We start from the raw sequence: 21,736 nt of genomic DNA, 5'->3' as shown, positions 1-21,736 counted from the left end.
TAAATAAGACCGTATCTAAATTTCTGAATAGATGCTAATACCAACGTTACTAATATCATTTTTTCTTTTGTTTCTTCCTCATGAGCATATAGCAGGACTAATCAAGGAGGTTAATTCTCGTAACCAACTTTTAATATGCTTGCCGATGATTTTTAATGTATTATATTATAATATAATTATATATGATATCAATCATTTGGTTCACTGTATATTTACGTTTTAACGGAATATAATATATTTCCACTCACTTGTCACATGTAATGATACGTTACTTACCTACTGCTAAAGATGGCACTCACTGAAATGCAAAGTTATATTGCACCTTAATTGTGTCGACGGCACCGTTATATATAATTTTGACGCACAGTTGTTAAGTATTTAGCAATATACACAATTATGCATGCTTTCTTTGACGACACAGCACTATTTTCAGTTAATTTCACTGGGCACCTGATAGGTCTCTTGTGGAGCACAGTGTTTATTGATTTATTTATTAGAATCTAATATATATAAGACATTGTGTGAAGCAAGTATAGCACTTTTAGGAGCACTCAGCACCACTAGCGACGACACAAGGTGAGAGAGCGAGTGCGTGGCATTCAAGAAATGACCAACAAAATATGAACTACAAGTATTGCAATGTACAAGCCATTATATAAAAAAAAAAAAATTTAAATAATATCGTAACTTTTCGTTTCGTATCGTAATTTTATATAACAATACTCTAAATTGCATTAAAGCAACTAAGCACTTGAGCTAATTTTAAATTTTCTAATATTTTTCGCATAATTCCTCTAACTATAAGGCTTCTACATTACAAATAACTAATCTGTTTTGCTCTATAAACCTGGTCATTCAGCCCAACACGCACCACGGCCCGAGCGCCGCATTTGAATACCAATACCGTCCCACACGACACGCGCGCATGCTACTATACTACTCACAACTATTCTATACTCAATACTGTCTGACTTTACTATTAGCGGGAAACAGCGGATAAAACTGACTTTGATCCTGAGGATCTTCATTAGTTTGAACAACTTGGTCACACCCAAATGCATCCGAAGGATCAGTTCCGCAAGTACGCATATAATCCCAACTGCTCCGCTCAGTCTAGACTATTCTATTGCGCGCTATTTCTACTTTCCCTCTATCTGTCTATCTCACTTACTGTTACGCTACAACTTCTCGCCAGTAGACGTTTCTCTCTTCCTCTATCTTCTGTATACTCTGTCAAACTATCGTCGTGCATGCACACTAGAATATATTGTGACATACATAATACGCCTAACGTACGCTATTGCCGTTGTCGAGGAATGAACGGAAGGGAACGCTACGATACAGTTCGGCTAGAGATACATAGATTAATCTCTAATTTTATACTGAACAGTTGTAGAAGATATACAGCCAGGACAATGACACTGACACCTTCACAGACATCACTGTGGATAGCAACACAAGGTACAATGGACACACACAGAAGCGGGTGGCGCTCTATGAGACAAGACTACACTGATGAAGCACACATACACAGATCGGCGCCGTCGCCTTAATCAATACATGTGCGTGTGAGTGAACTGGCGCAATGGGGCTCTAAGAAACGGTCTAAAGTGCTTCATCTTATTCTGACTTCACTGAGATCTCTTGATATCAAAATAATTCATATCTCTAGATTAATTAATAGTCAATTTCTCAATTTTTATGAAATTTAAATTAATTGCCATCTGTGAGCAACAGACGTGAGCAGAAAAAGGCGATGCATACATCGTAGACCGGCGTCAACGTCCCGAGCGGCTTAACCTAAATGCGCCTCCAAAAGAGCTCAAAATACACGAGGATGTGAAATAAGAATACCCCCTATTTGCCGACAAGCGTTCTACTCGTAATCTCTCACTTAGTAGTTCCGTTCGCCCTGCAATGTTCGCACAATTTGTCTTAAATGTATTTGAATGCGTTTTTCTCTTTTTTCTCTCGTCACTGACTTTGTATGGGCTGCTGGTAACCCGTACAGCTATTAAGAGTGAGTATAAATTACTTTAGTGCTTGTATTTACGTGCGTTGTGCTTGTGCCTATGCTTTATGTAGTTTGTTCTTCCTAGCACTGTGATCTAATGATCTCTTGATAACAAACTGCAAGCGGATAAAGTTGGATGTTATATAGAATAATTTTGTTTGATTTTTATATTTGTAAGATTTGGTGTGCTCTTTTACTAATTGAACGTATAGCACTAAATCTTGACTTATGTGTGTTCCCTTGCAGAATGTGAACCTAATTATATTTATAGATATAGACATGCCGCTTTTGGATATCTGTTTTAGATGACTTACTAAATGTTAACTCTTTGTAACGCTTGACGATTTTAGTTGATCTTTACTGATGTGGATTGGAAGGTAATGGATTTTAATTGGTTATGGTGATGTGAAAGGGCGTAAAAGTTAATTTGATCAGTGTGTGTTGGTATTCAAATGCCCGATCGAGATGCTGAGCGGCGTTAAGCGTCGCGATCTAAATACTCTATCAGCAGCCGACGGGAATTACCGACCGCACATTTTGAAATACAATTTCGCAATGCTTACCGATGAGCCTTCGAAGCTTTCGAACTTAGTCCTTTAAACGTTGAGCTTAAGGTAGATTTCTAGCACGCTCCCTTAGATGCTGATAGGGCATTTAGGTCGATGCGAGAATAGGTTTGGCTCAGATTCGTAACTTTTTTTCTGTGTACAGTGCCTGGTGAACCTCAAGATGTCAAAGTAACCGCAATCAACTCAACATCCATTCACGTTACGTGGAAACCGCCACAAGAAAAAGAGAAAAACGGGATAATTAGAGGCTATCACGTACACGTACAAGAACTTAGAGAAGAGGTGACAAAAAATACTTTTAATGTTATATTTTTACATATATATAACTACCTTATATGCCCATCGAGGTCACCGTATCGCAGTGAGAAACCGTATGACTGTGAACAAGGTGGTAGCAGCGCGATCTCCATTATCCACTAGAATAAATTATTTTTTTAATTTTCCCTCGCTCCGATGAGGCATTCAGTTCTAAATGCAATGTATCCATGTCGGTAGGAATGTGGAGAACGGAGTGTCTTAATACCAGTCTCTTAGTCTAATTTCCTATATAGCTAATATGGCTTACATATACAAAAAAACAGAAAAAAATATACAGCCAAAATTACTCAAACTTGTTTTAATAAATTATTCTAGTAGTAGTTTTAATTTGACTTGATAATTTTACAAATAAATGTTTGGATAATCTATTTCGAAACTACAACTTGTTAGGGTAAGGGTCTACTTAACGACCCGATGCGTTTCAACGTGATGGACGACACGACACTCGAGCTCAATGTGTCCGGACTTCAACCGGACACCCGCTACAGTGTCCAAGTGGCCGCCCTCACAAGGAAAGGTGACGGAGATAGAAGCCCTCCAGTATCCGTAAAAACACCTGGTGGAGTGCCCAATCGACCAACGGTTAATTTGAAGTAAGTTATAACTATAATTAAATTATTGTAATGAAGTCGTAGCATAAGATTTTAACGTGTTGCATATATTTCTATAAGATTATATGATATTACATACAAATACTTATCTATACATAATTTGTAGGATTTTGGAGCGGGACCCCATAGTATCTATAGAAATTGAATGGGCAAAGCCAACTCAAACCTATGGTGAATTACTTGGGTACAGATTAAGATATGGCATCAAAGATCAACCACTCGAAGAAGTTAATTTTCCCGGAATGAAAGTAAATTCGTACAAAATTAATGATTTAGAAAGAGGAGTACAATACGAGGCAAGAGTCGCTGGAAGAAATGAAATTGGTATTGGCCAAGAAGCCATCAAATATTGGATTACACCTGAAGGTGCCCCTAAAGGGCCGCCGGCGAATGTTACATATCACTTTCAAACACCTGATATACTTAGTGTAACCTGGGAACCTCCAGTTAGAGCTGATCGTAGTGGCCAAATAAAGAAATATAACGTCCAATTTTATAAAAGAGGCGATCAATCTTCTCACGTTAATAAGACTACGGAACTAACGAAAGCCGTGTTTACTGGATTAGAAGAAGATGCTCATTATGTGTTCAGAGTTAGGGCTTACACTGACCAAGGGCCTGGCCCTTACAGCAAAGATATCACGGCTCACACTGAAAGGGACATCGGTAGAGCCCCCATGGCAGTCAAAGCCGTTGCTACGTCAGAGTCAGGAGTAGAAGTTTGGTGGGAGACAGTACCTTCGCGCAAAAAGATTATAGGCTACGTCATATTTTACACTATGACTCCGGTTGATGATTTGGACGAATGGCAGCAAATCAACGTTCACGTTACACATTCTGCGAATTTAGAAAACTTAGATAAATTTGCAGAGTATACGATTGCCGTTGCAGCTAAAACCGCGGAAGGTTTGGGAAGGTTATCAGAAAAGGTTAATGTGAAAGTGAAGCCTGAAGAAGTGCCTTTACATCTTAGAGCTCAAGATGTATCCACCCACTCCATGACATTATCATGGTCTCCCCCGTTACGCTTAAACCCAGTTAGCTATAAGATATCATACAATGCTATTAAAGAATTCGTCGATTCACTCGGAATGACGCAAACACAAGAAATTCCTAAAAGAGAAATAATAGTTAAACACGATAGAAATTCATACTCTATAAACGATTTATCGCCATTCACTACGTATAATGTTAATATAAGTGCCATACCTAATGATAATTCCTATAGACCGCCTACTACAATTTTTGTAACCACACAAATGGCTGCTCCTAAGCCAATGGTTAAGCCGGACTTTTACGGTGTTGTTGAAAATGAAATACTCGTTATTCTACCTCAGGCTTCCGAAGAATACGGACCTATTTCACATTATTATCTAGTTGTAGTTCCCGATGATAAATCACATAATCATAAAAATCCCGACCAGTTCTTGACAGACGATTTAATAAAAAATAATGCACGAACAGATGACGAAAATGCTCCCTACATAGCTGCTAAATTTTTACAAAGAAATATTCTTTATACATTCCATCTGGGTAATGACGAAATGTATGAAGGTTTTCTAAACAGAAAATTGAATCTTAACAAAAAATACAGAGTGTTCGTTAGAGCTGTCGTGGACACTCCTCAAAAACATTTGTATACATCAAGTCCATTCTCGGAATACTTATCGTTAGATATGCGAGAAGCGCCACCTGGTGAAGAACCAAGTAGACCAGATCCGAAAGATATTAATGGTGATCCCGAAATCACGATAGAGGAAAACAGAAAAGAAGCAGGCATGTTGTGGATTGTTGGGCCTATTATAGCAGCGTTAATGCTATCACTGTGTTTTATATTTTTATTCATCATTAAAAGGAGAAGACAGCCTTGTAAAACACCTGATCAAGCAGCAGTTACCCGACCTCTTATGTCGGCTGATATAGGTTTCGGGGCACCTTCAGATCCGGTTGAAATGAGACGGTTAAACTTCCAAACACCAGCTATGATTTCGCATCCACCTATTCCAATATCTGAGCTCGCAGAACACATAGATAGGTTGAAAGCGAGCGATAATCTCAAGTTCTCCCAAGAATACGAAAGTATAGAACCTGGTCAACAATTCACCTGGGATCATTCTAACATGGAAGTAAATAAACCCAAGAATCGTTATGCTAACGTGATAGCATACGACCATAGTCGTGTCATTTTGCAACCCATCGATGGTATTCTAGGAAGCGACTACATAAACGCTAATTACTGCGATGGATATCGTAAACATAATGCCTACGTCGCAACTCAAGGGCCTCTACAAGAAACGTTCGCTGATTTCTGGAGAATGTGCTGGGAACTACGAACGTCTACTATAGTCATGATGACCAAATTAGAAGAGAGAACACGAATCAAATGTGATCAGTACTGGCCAAGTAGAGGAAGCGAATCGTACGGCATGATGACCGTTACCATCACAGAAGTTCAAGAGCTTGCTACTTATTGTATTCGAACATTCCAAGTAACCAGAAACGGCGGCGCTGAACGTCGTGAAATAAAACAACTTCAATTTACGGCTTGGCCTGACCATGGAGTACCAGATCATCCGGCTCCTTTCCTACAATTCCTTCGAAGAGTTCGTGCATTGAATCCACCTGATGCCGGTCCACTAGTAGTTCATTGTTCGGCCGGAGTCGGACGAACTGGTTGCTTTATAGTCATAGATTCTATGCTTGAGAGAGCTCGACATGAACGAACTGTAGACATCTACGGTCACGTGACTTGCTTACGAGCTCAACGTAATTACATGGTTCAGACCGAAGACCAATACATCTTTATCCACGACGCCCTGCTCGAAGCCGTGATCTGTGGCGACACCGAAGTTCCCGCGCGCAATCTACACCCCCACATACAGAAACTAATGCGTATTGATACAATCGAGAACATAACGGGCATGGAGTTGGAATTCAAGAAGCTGGCAAATATGAAGGCTGATTCCAGTCGTTTTGTGTCTGCCAGCTTACCGTGCAACAAACATAAGAACAGACTGGTGCATATATTGCCTTACGAATCGACCCGAGTATGTTTAACACCGCGAGATGGATCAGATTATATCAACGCATCGTTTGTGGACGGGTATAGATACCGCGCGGCGTACATCGCCACTCAGGGCCCACTGCCTGACACAACTGACGATTTCTGGCGAATGTTGTGGGAACATAACTCCACAATAATAGTTATGTTAACTAAGCTGAAGGAAATGGGAAGAGTAAGTATGGAACGAAATAATTGTCAAGTTAATTTTAATTAAGACCGTGTTTTAATTGCAATCGTGTTTTCAGGAAAAGTGTCATCAATACTGGCCTTCGGATCGCTCGGTCCGCTATCAATGCTTTGTTGTCGATCCCATCGCTGAATATAACATGCCTCAGTATATCTTGAGAGAATTCAAGGTAATCATTACTTATTCGTATTTCATTATGTTAATTCGCCAAAATATTTTATATTTTCCTATACAATTATTTTGCACTTCAAGGGTTGCAAAATGTTAACATTTTCTCACATCAATAGGTTGACTGTAAGAAATCTCTGTTAGGGATAAGTTCACCTTTGTCAACAATATTTTATACTGATTATGTGCGGGATACAGCACGAAGCTAAGGAAATAAATCATATAAATTTTTGTAGGTAACAGACGCCCGCGACGGCGCCTCACGGACGGTGCGCCAGTTCCAGTTCACGGACTGGCCGGAGCAGGGCGTGCCCAAGAGCGGGGAGGGATTCATTGACTTTTTGGGACAAGTTCACAAGACCAAGGAGCAGTTTGGACAGGATGGACCCATTACTGTACATTGCAGGTAATTTATAGCTTCAACTAGGACTGACACTAACTAGACTTTATCGTAACTTTATATATTTATTATTGTAACTTCAATTCTTTTCAATTTTCCAATTAAAGACTTAATTTAGCTTAAAAGCATGTCTGACAATACAACACTATTGTTATTTAAAGCAAGTCTATAAAAAAAATATGCCGGTCATACACACTCATGATAAAATTATGTTATGATGCTATCATATCATGTCATATCGTATATCTGTTTTAGTTCATTCGATTACATGTGAGTTTGTTGTTTCAGAATATTTTCGGAGATATATATCTTTATAAAATATATTTATTTTACGGGCAATTTTCTATCTTTTCTCTTAATGGGTATTTAAAAAATTAAGTAACCCCCTTGTGACACTATTGAGACATATCTCTCCAAATATAATACGAGTACATTTATTTCCCCTAATTAAAAAAAGAAATAAAATATTTCTAGTTCCACGTTGTGTCAAGCATATAGCAAGAATTCGACACAGCGTGTTGAATGGTTCCACCATTCAACACGCTGTGTCGAATTCTTTACGCCTCGTTTTATCTTACCAGAGTCAGGAATTCCCAGTGGATATTGAACTCGCAGTCATCGTATTTGTAATCAGACGCTGATCCTCTGTGCCACTATGACCTTAAATTAATAACATGATAAATACTAATAAGTGGCTGTGGTGGCACAGTAAATGCTATGGTTGACTTCCGCCACTCTACACTAAATGCCTCGAGAATACTACGGAAGAGAGGAGTGGAGAACGGAAGGTCCTCATACTACGTTCCTTCTGCCTACATTAACAATATGTTTCCGTGCTATAGTGCGGGGGTGGGCCGCACGGGCGTGTTCATCACACTGTCGACGGTGCTGGAGCGCATGCAGTACGAGGGCGTCGTGGACGTGTTCCAGACCGTGCGCACGCTGCGCACGCAGCGCCCCGCCATGGTACAAACCGAGGTCAGTGCGGGTTTGAAACTTAGCTTTGTGTTTTATATTAATAAAGAGTTTTGGTCAGACTACCAGAGGCCAGGTCCACATCGAGACGTATTTCCACTAATAGCGTAAGATTTATAGATACTTCTTCGTATTCGTTTTATAAAACGGAAGATGTATTTGCGTGTTTTATACGAATGAACATACACTGTATATTCCATTAGTTAATATAATTCAAAACTTGTGATGATGCTTAAATATCTATTCGTGGCTATTCTTTTCTAATAGATATTTATAGATTAGATTTTTAGTTCGAACAAAAATATTTTTATTTAAATACCTACGTAAAACTAAAACTTCTTTTTATATCAGAATAATTTTAATGATATTATAAGTTTTTTGTCAATACGAATATTTGATTCTCAAATGTTCTAAATATAAAAATTTAATAACTACATAAAGTCGATATCGAATAAGATTTCTGCAAATAGTCTGTTATTAGACATCATTGATTGTTTTCTTTTTGAATATAACATTTTCCTTCGTTATTAATATTAGATAAACTATTTTTGGTATATTTTCACTATTATCAGACTATAGAAGTTTCACAATTACATTGTTACCAATTGCTCTACTACTGTATAAAAAATGTAACATTACGCACAACCCTGTTACTAGCTCATATTGGGGGTAAACGTCTTAAAAAGGACAAATATAAGTATATCAACATACTCGATACATGAGGTTTCCGTAAAAAATCACTTAATTAATTTATTTATAAGATACCTACGATGACACAGACAAATACACGTGTCTATGTATGCATAAGTGTATTTTAAACTTTATATAAATAATTTTAACACTTATGACATTTGATCCGCGTCAGAGCCAAATAAAAAGAAAATTATTCAGTTTAAAATTATAATAGCGCAAAGCAGGTCATTTAGAATCATGACAACAATGAATTCTGTGACGTCCTTATTCTTGAAATAAACCCCTAACATCCACGTGCTGAGTGCCCTCACCAAAAATATACCGGTAAAAACGAGCTCCTAACAAAAAATAATAAAATGAAAAAAAAATCGCACATTCTATTTCTACATTTTTGAGTGCCTCCCTGAAATGACCGCGCTTTTTAATTAAATTCAATGCGCTTAGCGACGAGGCACGACTTAGAGTGCATTAATTTTAATTTTCGCCTATTTTCCGTCGGTTGTTTGCAACTAAACTTTTTTTTTATGAATATTCTATGTTTAGCCGGCACTTTTTTAGAGATACCTTTTTTAATCAAGCTCATTTATTATGATCATGATAGAATTTTATGATGCCCAAACGGAACGGTTTGAATTAATATAGCTAAGCTTAGTTTTTTTTATTAAACATTTAATATTATATTATATTAATTATAAATATATACGGTCATATTTATTATATGCGCATAATTTATTTAAAAGTTTAAGCGTGCTGATCAATTTTCAATCAATAAATGAAGCGCGAAAATTGGTAGCTAAATCTAAATTAACTTGTGAAGGTCTGAATACACTTTCCGCGGGGAATTTTCCGCGCCCACTTAGGTTGTAAATTTTGCGTATCGACTAAGTAATTATTTTTAATGGAATTGGCTTACGGTGTATAAAGGCTTTTGTTTGTATGTTTGTACCTATCTTATAAATTGGTAGATTCTATCAATGATAGAGAATGATCGATTAAATTAACGTTTATATATTTCCATTTAATATTTATTGTGGACCACGTTTTGTTTTTAACCTCCTATGCAAACAGGGGTGATATAAGTTTGACGTATCTGTGTATGCATATACCTGTAGGTATGTCTGTCGGTGGCATCGTACCTCCCAAACGGATGAACCGATTTTGATCTAGTTTTTTTGTTTGAAAATTGACTATAGAAAGTTCTTTTGAAGAAAATCAGATCCATTCCAGTATATAAATATTTCATATAATTTTTTTTAGTAGTTTTTTTAACATTAGGGATTTTTTTTATATTTTTCATTTATATTCTATGATATTGGCCTTTTAAACATTTTTAAAATATACACCTCAGACAATACTTAGGGTCCTAGGTACTTGAAAGACTTTATACATAATTATAGTTTATACATTAACTTAATTAAGAACTAGAATATAAAAATGAATGCCGAGTTTACTATTTAAATGTTATGAAATTATAAAATAGGCGTCAAGCTCGTAGTTTCTTTGAAGGTGTAAAAACAGTACTGTTATTAAATGAAATAAAAAGGTGAAGCTACCTACTTTCTTTTGAGCGTGGCCTTCATTTAATTAAAAAAATACTATGAAAAGTTGTGCTTTCTAAGTTTTAATGAAAGTGGATTTATTTTATGACGATTTTACTTATTACTTGATTTTATGTATTAGTTTTTGAACAAAATTACAAAAATGGCAACTTAACGCCAAAAAGCATTCTCTCTGAGGCAGCCTTTTCATGTTTGAGAATAGTATATAAGTATGCATACATATACATATTTATATCACAACTGTAAACGCGACAGATTGTGGGTTCGATTCCCATTCGAGGAAATAAATTATTTTATTTTTCCCGTTCAGGTACAATGCTTCTTACAGAGATTATAATATTTTCCACTTTACTGTTACTAGAAATACCATGTACCTACCGAGTGGTGGTGACCATACGAAAACACCAGTATATGTAACATATAAAACTATTAAACATATACTTATTACAAGCCCCTGTTGCATCCCGCATACAATATGCGTGTATGCGGGATATAGCATCACACAGAGGGAACCTAGTGATAAGACACTCTGTGTACGCATCGCTCAACTTTCGAGACATTGAGTGTGGAATGACATGAAGTAACGCCTTGCTTTGTCTGGCACCTCAGGAAGATCCAACCCACAACTATCGTGTAAAAGATCACCCTCGAGAAACATAAGTATGTAATTTTACTAATACAACTGTTTTCTTTCTAGGACCAGTACGAATTCTGCTATCGCGCCGCGTTGGAATACCTCGGCTCGTTCGACCACTACGCCAACTGACGATGAGACATGCTCGTCTAAACTAGAGCCTTGCCTTGCACATACGCCTTATAGTCTATCTATCTATTACTATTTTACTGTTGAACCGCGTGTTGTTATATCTTTTTCCCTATTTAATTTTTGTGTTTTTGTTATTTTATTCACATTTAAAGCAGCTCTTTCAGTATATTTTAGTTGCAGGTAACTATGAAAGTTTTTTTTAATAATAAATGAATTATACTTTCAAAACGGCAGCTTAGAGAGTAGCGGCTCAATTATTGAAGTAATGAATGAATGACTCAGGATCTATGCTACCTGAAATTTTCCATTTTAAAGATTATACTCGAAAGCCGCTTTAATGGCTACTACGTTCGCACCAGACGTTGAGATATTAAAATAATGAGCTTTCAATTACCATTTTGGTACTTACTTTATACACTTAATATGGAAAAATATTTAAATATAATCTATAAATATTTATTTTAGGACTTGTTTTATATATCGACACGCGATACAATATTTCTAAAAGTAAAACTTTATTGAAGATACGTAATCTTTATAGTGAACGAAGCAAGGCTCTACATCCATTCTAAGCAGTGTTAGAAACTGACTGATATAATCAAGTTTTACTTGCAAAGAGGCTAAATGTATGAGTGCCTACGAAAAAGTTACTTATGATGTATATTTACGAATGCGACCATTACATGATTGTGAAAAGGGTGACAGATAACCCAAAAACCATAGATAATTAACGCACTGGCTGAAAAGACAATATGTCATAGAGCATGTAAATGTCATTGTCAAAATGACGTTTAAATAATGCTATAATTAAAAATTGAAATTTACGCCATGTTTTAGCGAAATTTAGAAATTGATTGAAACAGTGCTTAGGATTATGCGACGTGCATATTATATAATGATTCCAATCACGTATAAAAATATCTTAAACATATTATATTGTAAAATGTATAAATAGTTATTGCAGCTGTAATTAGAAGTTTATTTTTCATATCGGGTGTTAAATACTTTAAGTAGTATATATTGTGGTAAACATGTTTCATTAACGCAATACAAAAATAATAAAAAACTGTTAGACGAATCGGCTGTGTCGTGTGAACTTCTGTCGAGTGTGTAGATTGTAATTTTGTGTATATATTATATTTGTAGCTTTAATTTTGTCGCCACTTTCATTTATTTGTCCCTAAATAATATTAATAATTATATATGTATATTTTCTTTTACTTAGTAAAAAACGTGATTTTTCTTACCTTTTATCTTAAAAGCAGCTAATAAATCTATTTTTCTTTTTAAAAATATGATTTCGCCTATTACTTCATTTTTTATTTAGTTAATAGAAGTAGGTATTTTTAAATCACTGCCGCTCCTAGTGAAACAGTGATTCGATGACATATCTATTGTTAGGTAGAAAAAAAATGTTTTGTCGGTGTGTTGTAATGTTTTAATGAAATGTAAGGAAATGATTCGATTGTCGAATTGTAATGTTATTCGAATGGTTTCATCGATTATAAAATCGATTTAATATCTAACGTAGTTAACTGGTTTGGACGTTTCACACCTTATTTCCTATACAACAACTCATATTTGTTTTTCTGACACTTTGTGTTTATAAGAATAATGGAATTTCGTTTAGAAAATTGAACGTAGCCTATTTAACCTGCGCCTTTTACTTGCGGCAGCTAATTGGCTAGAAGGCTTTGACGTATCTAAGAAGCACAGATTAAAGGTACGTTCACGTTTTAATGCGAATTTTAATTATTTTTATAATCATTCTCATCTCTTTTTTCATTATGTATTAATGCGAACGCCCGTTTAACGCAATCATTCTAACTTCGCTTTTTCACATATAATTTTATGTTTCCTCTTATCTCCTTCGTGTCGTATCTCATCACACTACTGTAAGCTATCGTTAAGTGTAGTACGTTATATATTTTACAGTAACCCCCTTTTGCCTAGTATCTTTAAGGTTATTAGGTTTTCCACTCGTTTTATACAAACTATACCTTGTATCGACCTACGTGTAAGTTAAAGTTGAGCTTTTAACTTAGATATATGCGTTCTTTACATGATGAATCTCCTATTAAATTCATCTAGGCTCTAATGAAACGATGTATCGACTTACAATCGTATCGATTATTACGACGATATTTTGACTATGATGTATTAGGGTGTCATGTTACATTGTTCATCCATTCGTTCGTATTCTCCGGCATGCGGATATCTTTACCTGGGATGTTACGGAGCTCCGTAAGTGTAACTGTGACAATCAGATATACAATTAGAAAAATTTATCAGATATAAAGTAAATACAATTTTTTATGACAGATTTTTGATTAAATTAATTGAAAATGCGCAAAATAATCTGTTGTCAATAACAGATTATATAAAAATAAAATCACTTGAGATAATAGTTTATATAAAAAAAGGAATTGATTAATTAATGGCCCAAATAATTGCATTACAAAATTTGTATATTATATTCTTAACTTGTATGTTATATATAAAATAATTTTGCACCTGTAACCGTAACCGATATAGGTACATACTATATCCATATCCGTCACAAAATTCGAAACACTACATCCGTAACATCCCTGGTCTCTACCTGGTCGGTTAACATGGTCGACATCAACTGCCAATCGTTCACGTAGCTATAAAAACTTAAAATTTCATAAGATATATCAATAATACAAAAAACATACTTAGATTTTAATGAAAATATTGTTAAATTGAAATTATAGTGAAAATTTAATACTCGTTGATGAATCGCATACGTAGCCAGGTTGCTTACACGCTAGTGGAACGGGAGCTGTGTTTATCGATACTTTGATCTTATTGCGCTTTTTTAGTCTTCTATGTTTTTCTTTATGTTCTCAACGAAGAAGTTAAGTAAAACAAATTCGTTAGAATTGTTTGGCAGTAGCGAAGTTGTTCATGAAAATGATAGACGATTCCAAAAGAATTAGCAAAATTCTCTTTTTATAGCAAAAATGTAACTATTGAATCAGATTAATAAAATTTAAAGTAACTTGTTTATTTCAATAGTTTTATTAATTTTCATAAAAGTCTTTTACATTTTACATTAAAAAAGACCTCAAAACTTTATTCAAATAAACATTTTTTTTTAACAGTCTTAGTTCTGTAAATTTTGCAAAATCCTTACGCACAGATTATTGATCGATCTCCATAATTGTTTTACTTAATACATATTCAATTATGACTTGTTTTCACTACTAATTATTAATATTTATCAACAGTGCAATTGTAAACTGTCAATCATACCATCAATGGTTCCCACATAACTATGAAAATCCATAAATTTCAAAGAAATTTAAATATTTTTATTACAAAAATTGCATTTTAACAATAAGTAATAATTATTTCTCATAAATATTGATGGTAGTATTGATAGTAAATTGACTTGCCATAAAAAGGTGCTGTTCGAAAGTAATTCCATTATTTAGTACAAATGTGTTACCCTCAGTGATGATTGAATTCCGTACGTTGATTTATATTTATAAGACTGATTTAATGATTTCCTTGTGTTCTTAATTAATTTGTAATGTATCCTTGCTGATGCTGTCTTCGGATAAATATTATAAAGTGGTATATTCAAAGAACGGAGTGTCTTAACAATAAGTTCCCAGGTTCCCCCTGCCTACTGCTATATTTGGGATGCAGTGTGAACTTAAAAATAAGTACTATGTTCACTATTAAAGTCAATCGTCTTTAAAAAATAATGTACTAACACTACTATCGAGTTAAGCAACAAATGAACTGAGAACCAATGTTTAGGTAATGGGAACCAGCATTTTATCATATTTATTCGATGATTATTATATTTTAAGATGTAATTATAATCTGTATACGTTTTATTTTTATAGCAAATACTTATGTATGGCACAGATTATAAAAAATGGGGAACAAAAATTTTTTAATTCAAATATACAATAATGTTCACTGTCGAATGCAATCGTAGATGTAAAAGTAAAAGTGTATTTTTATAATATGTTAAATATAATCACTAAATCAAATGTTAAATAAAATAAATTTTTTACTATGATTTTTCCCCAATAATTTTTGTTCCCCATAAATAATGTAAAGTACCCAATGAAATATAATATATTGTTATTTTTAAAGCAATGTATTGTATATTAATGGTAGTCAAGTTTATTTCGAATATTCAGTGTTGCTATCCTCAATCCAGTAGACGCCATTTGTATATTTTTAATTGCGAAGTGGGCACAGTGTTGGCTTAAATTTATTTTTAAGCTATAGAAAATGGCGGATGTTTTGGCGGGACGGTGTGTATTTAGATGTAGAATAATTATTTTATAAATAAATATCCCGCGCCGCGTCCCGGGACACGGTGGATTCGCAAATTATACATAATGTATATGAAAAATAAATTTATGTGAGGCGATATGTGAAGTTTTCTTTTTATTAAGTAACCTATTCTATCCTATTCCTGCCTTTTTTTCTTTTAATGTTAACCTGACAACAATATGGCTTACAAAATATATATATATTTTTATTTTAGCTTTTATTTGCGAGACATAACCCTACAAAGAGAAAAAAGAATCGTAGTAAAAGATCCTTTTCTAATCGGTTCAGATTTTATAAAACTCTACATGAGACTGACTTACTATAGTTTGTTACAGTAAAGAAATACTAAACTAACTATAAGAGTGAAAATGGCAGAATTTAATTGAAACGGTTTTTTTTGTGTTTTCAACATACACAAGTATCTATATAAGTTTTTACAGGTAACAAACAACAAATATATAGATAAACAAATAATTTTGTGTTAATAAAACTTCCTATTATTCGTTATTCTCGCCACGTCTTCCTAACATCGTTATCGGGTAATCCCATTATCTAAGTGTTGTGACATAAATTGACTCAATGGATACATATTGCTCTGTTAATTATTATACCGCGCTTACTTTGGAAGATTGCAAGGCAGGTGTATCAAACATATGATGATTTAATTATAAGATAGCTTCAAACCGCGGCTTCGCTGGCGTGGTTGCAAGGAAAAAATTTAAGTTGTGTATGACACATTCTCGAACATTCTAAGTACTCGAAGTGCCTTTGACCGGAGGTACAGTGGGTTACAATGAAACGATGGTGGTGATGGCAGAACTCAACGCCGCGGTTTACCTCGGCACCAGAGCGAAGAAACGAGGTAAAGTTCTGCCACACAAAATATAAAACCTGCAAAAATCACCTGGAAAATGGGAAACCAACCAAGCACTTGGTTCCGTCTGCCCCTACCTCGATGTATGCGAGATACCGCGTGACGCTACAAAAACAAATCGTAATAAACAAAACTAAGTGCAAAATCATATAAATTTCAACATATCATAATCCGTTGCCCCCAATCTGATCTCAAATAATTTAATCTATAAAATCGTCCCATCCGTTAATTCACCGCAAAGCGAATCCGTTGATCTGCAGAGCCATATGCTTGAGTGGTTTAAATCGGCCGACTTAGAACGTATTACGTATTCTCAATTGAGACGTCATGTTTGAATATCAATGACCTATCCCGGGGTGAGGCCTGGAGATATCTTCTATAAATTATCATAGTCAGATGGGGCGTGACTCACTGCGCAGTGGCTGTGGGTTCGATTACCATACAATTGAATTCGATGGACTTGTTTTTCCATTACATGTATTAATTCTAGATATGTTATTTTTATAGCTGTGTCAAAAAAATCTTTTTATTATTACCGCGTAGTAATAATTGGTGGGAGAGAGAGGCGAGCAGGACGCGAAGTTTTTTTAAAAACTTCGCGTTGTTTTATTTCTTCTACTTCGCGACGGTTTTATAAATTGTGAGAAAATGGTAAACAATAATTAATATAGTAGGTAAATAAGTAATATAAGGTAATATTAATCAAATGGGAAATTGAACAATTTTATATGAAATAAGGTACTACGTACAGAAATTTCAAAATATATATATATTAGAAAAAGAACATAAAAATTATAACCATAGCTGTTGGTTATTTCCGGTCTTTTAAGGTACAGAAAGGATATATATTAATAGGAAGAGATCGTAATCAGAGAATACGACAACTCCATTGTAAAAAACTTTTCTCCATCAACTTTTGTGTTATTATGGTTCCTATGGAAGTTTATTTGTTATTAATAAAAAAAACAGCTTCACGCTGTATTCCGCCTATAGCAGAGGGAACCTAGTGTTAAGACACTCCGTTCCCCATTTTCATATCCAATAAATCGATTTTGAAATGAAAGAGACTGGATTTTAATACAGATAATTTTCTTAAACTTTAAAAACTTTCAGCCAACACTAAAGTTAACTGAATTTTTTTCTAACATATTTTCTACAATTATATAAAACGATCTTTCCATTTCATCTTACAAACAAATCTGTAAAATTTCCATTAAATAGATATAAAATAGTGGGCATGTCAGTGTGGTCAGGCTTGGTTAGGCAAGGTCCACGAGACCCATTGATCTCTTAAGCCTTATAGGCTTGTGTACTCAATATTCCAAGATGTAAGCTAAATGACAGTATGCCTGGACGTAGACAGATTACAAAGAGTATAAAGGTTTGATATTGAACTAATATTTGAGACATATTTATAGACCTACGATAGGTACCTACGGTAACTATATTAGTAAAACTAATAAAATCAGCTTCACGCTGTATTCCGTACCAGCAGGGTACGCAGTGGGAATCTAATGTTAAGACACTCCGTTGTGTGTTGAGTGGCGGAACTCAACACCTACGCTGAAAGAAAATATAACTAAGAAATTCCACTTTAAAACGTACTTTACATATACTCGTAGTTAAATGAGTTAATAACACAGTTAATGATCTATAGCACAAAGCAATTTGACTCTACCTGTCTATGCCCTATATCCTGGCTGGCTCATCACAAACTTTGAATGGGGTCCGCTTGGATAGCCTGAACCGCGGCCATAATAGAAATTACTGTTCCAGATCGAAACGTTATATTTGCATATCAAGTGTTCTCAGGTTGAAATACGATAAAAGATAAAAGAAAGATAATATCGAAAGATATACGAGATATACTCGTATATCTTTCGAGGTAATGTAAGTCTAGGATAGAATTGTATTAATGTAGAAGACAAATGACTTTTAAGTTTAATTTTTAAAATAATCGGCAGTAAATGGGGAACGGAATGTCTTAACACTAGGTTCCCTCTGCCTACTCTGCTGTGTGCGGGATACAGCGTAAAGCTGATTGATTGATTGATTAATTATTTTATTATATGCCATACTTTTTATTAAACTGTTATTATTTTATTAATACACACAAATTAAAACAAAATAAAGATGAAGTGTTGAGTGGCAGAACTCAACTGGCATATAATAGTCTGTGTAAATTCAGGGCGAATTTATTAAAAATGCCTTGAGGTTCAAGTTAACAACATTGCTACCTTGAAAACGTGACCATACGTTCCAATCGTAATCAAACTTTCCAAAAAAAAGCTATAGGCATTTTATATTTACATGTTTAGCTTAAAGTTCTAATTACTGGCTGACAACTCTATAAGTACTACTTATTCTTGTCACAGAGTTTTCTTAGCTTATCCTTTTAAGTACTATACTTATTAATAGAACTACTAGCGTATATGTACATACATAAACATTTACATAAAGAATACATTAAAACTCTTCAGTTATAATAAATCAGTTCTTAGTTTAGGCAAAAAGATATAATAGATATTGAACAACAAAATATTTAACCAAAGCTGATTTAATTACTTTAGTCGATGGATAAAAGTTTCACTTAATAAAGAGTTAATTAACAGCGGGACATTTCAAAGTGAAATAGATCAAAGAAATAAGTAGTGTTTGCAAGAGCTCGAGGAACTGGAAAATTACAAATTTTTATATGAGTATCAATTTGTCTCGCCGCTGTTTGACGCTTAAATATGGTAATGTTGTGGAGATATGATATTGATGTTACTGAAAGACATATTGAATTAAGTAGTCATTTCGCAATTTCTTCTTTGAAACAGTACTATATAGAAAGAGTAGCAGTTATTTTTACCGTTATTTTACCACTAAAAGTATAAAATAGATCATCTAGCTATTTTCATGCTCGATTAATTCCTCAGTGCTCATTTATCTTTCTAATAAACGCTTTTCCATAAATACATTTTGTGAAAAATGTTTCATTATTTTTCATGAAACCAGCTTTAAGCTCCCATTTTACCTTTTTAAAACTTCTATTACCGTTTTCTTTCATCGCTGAAGGCACTTTGCGTGTTTCTAAAGGAGGCTGTAATATGATTAATTACTTTTCACGTTTTAAATCGATAGGATGTGTATTTAAATCATCGGCTTAGCGTTGGGTGCCATATTGGCCACCGCGCAGAGTAATCCCGCCATAAATAACTGACTGACGTTTGTCTGTGCTCTGTGTACTCTGTGGTACACAAACAACAGATAATATTTATTGCGGTTTGTTTGTTTTGTTTTAATATTTTAAATACGATGACAGGTCCGCGTGTGGCGAGTTGGCGACTGCCGGTCTATTTGCGTATAATTGAGCGGTAGGTGGTCTTGGTTTTTATTATTGATTTAAATTGTATGATTTCTTCATCGTATTAACTTTGTGCATAATAAACAATTTATTAAAAAAATATAAATAGTTTAAAAAACATTTTTTTTATAAATAGTATTCCATTATTACTATAATTTATAACAGCTTTATCATTATATTTATTTTGTGTCTCTATACGTATAGTAGAAATATCCCTCACAGGTTCATCAAAAAGATAAATTAACAAATATCATCCAAATTACTAGGTCGAATATTAAGTGACCCCTTTAGATCAAACGCTAAATAAAATATATTTGACCGTTATTCGTATCTTGGAAGAGAAATATGCAATTTGTCGAGCCACATAATTAGAGGGCAGAATTCTCTCCTTAATTCTTAAATAAGAAAGGCAAACGATGTCACGCAAAATAAGGCTTAATTTGACTGAAGTAATGGATATTACAGTGGGGTTCTATTTTATAAAATGTAGGCTTGAATACTTTAAGCGGCGTGACGTTCGACGTAACTTTTACTTTGAACGAGGATTTATATCCGTTGTATGGTTACTTTATTATGTAAAGGTCTTTTCATATACTAAATTTATTTATATGAAATAAAATATTTATTCTGTTGTTATATTTTTTTAAATATAGTAGTATTTATTATTGTATGAATGAGATAAAGAATTTGGTTCTGCTATAAGCATTTTTTGACAAATGTTAATATAAATGTACTCGTATGTATATTTATAGCTTCATGCTGTATGCATCCCGCAATTAGGGCGATAGGCAGAGCTGACCTAGGAACCTAGTTATAACTATCGTTAAGACACTTCGACACTTAATATTTTCACTTCTTCGCTCTGGCACCAAGGCAAAAACCCAGCTTTGAGTTTCGTCACTCAACACGCAATGCCTCGAAAAATTCGCCAGAAAGTGGGGAACGGTCTTAACACTAGGCTCCCTCTCGCGGATACAGCGCCCAGATTCAGCATAAAGCTGATTTTTATTTATATGCCCAGATTTTCGCTTCCCAAAAATACTTCCATTAAAATTGAAAGTATTTATTTAAAAAAAATCAATTCCGCAAAGGAATAACCAAACACTTGAGGTATTAATTATTTATTAGTAAAGAGCCGTCCCCCGGCGTCCCCGGGTGACGAAGATCTTTATTAAGTGGCACAATTCATTTGGTGGGGGAGATAGATTAATGGCTTCGTTTATAATAAACATTACTGTGCTTGTAAATGAGTTCGTCTAATATAATATCCGGGGCTCAGGTATGCTTCCTTGCAATTATTTTGAGAATTTCCAACATGTCAGTGTTCATTTTGCTGAAATTTATACAGTTTTGCCAAATAACAATATTTTTTCTGGAAATTTTGTTTTGCGTAGTGACGGACTTATCACTTACCAGTCTTTAATATAAGTAAGATAAAACAAACTGACATTAGTACAAAATATAAACTTTCATCTTAGTTCAAATTATACCTACGCTTCATTTATTAAAAAGCAAAAAAGGTATTTGAATAAGCAAACCATAAAAAGAAGGTCAATCACATGTACAGGCGGAAAAAAATCGATACGGTTTTTCAGTACATTTATCACGTCGCATCAGAGCGAAATTGAGAAGTCACCGAGTAAGAGGTTTTCGATCCGATTAGGATTTATTAAAATGTCCTTCAGATTTTTTTTGTTTAAAAAAGGGATCCCTTATTTGGCTTTTACCGTTCACAAAGTATTAGCGTTGCTCGTATTGTGCTCGCAAATATACATATGCTCATAAAAACCTTACTAATTGGCTGGTTCTGTTGATATACGAATTTTTTTGTTTGTACTTTATTTTCCGTAAAATTATATGTGAATG

The 21,736-nt window shown here is 34.4% G+C and overlaps 1 protein-coding gene across 4 annotated transcripts in view; it reads left to right on the top strand.

The window, feature by feature from the left end:
• The window catches only part of Lar (tyrosine-protein phosphatase Lar), a 284,959-nt gene extending 269,215 nt beyond the window's left edge, over positions 1-15,744 (top strand). For all 4 annotated transcript variants that reach the window (XM_085188748.1, XM_085188747.1, XM_085188746.1 and 1 more), the window contains 7 exons: positions 2,726-2,865; positions 3,292-3,494; positions 3,619-6,748; positions 6,822-6,932; positions 7,168-7,337; positions 8,174-8,309; positions 11,256-15,744. In XM_085188748.1, the coding sequence (XP_085044874.1) occupies positions 2,726-2,865; positions 3,292-3,494; positions 3,619-6,748; positions 6,822-6,932; positions 7,168-7,337; positions 8,174-8,309; positions 11,256-11,324 (3,959 nt within the window). In that variant the 3' untranslated portion in view covers positions 11,325-15,744. The remainder of the gene's footprint in view (positions 1-2,725; positions 2,866-3,291; positions 3,495-3,618; positions 6,749-6,821; positions 6,933-7,167; positions 7,338-8,173; positions 8,310-11,255) is intronic.
• The last annotated feature ends 5,992 nt before the right edge of the window (positions 15,745-21,736 follow it).

The sequence above is a fragment of the Heliconius melpomene genome, chromosome 7 (genome assembly GCF_056956725.1).
Source record: "Heliconius melpomene rosina isolate 202511_hmr_F chromosome 7, ASM5695672v1, whole genome shotgun sequence".
In the NCBI taxonomy this organism is placed as follows: domain Eukaryota; kingdom Metazoa; phylum Arthropoda; class Insecta; order Lepidoptera; family Nymphalidae; genus Heliconius; species Heliconius melpomene.
The sequence above is the reverse complement of the archived record's forward strand: the minus strand, read 5'-3'. Positions and strand labels throughout refer to the sequence as shown.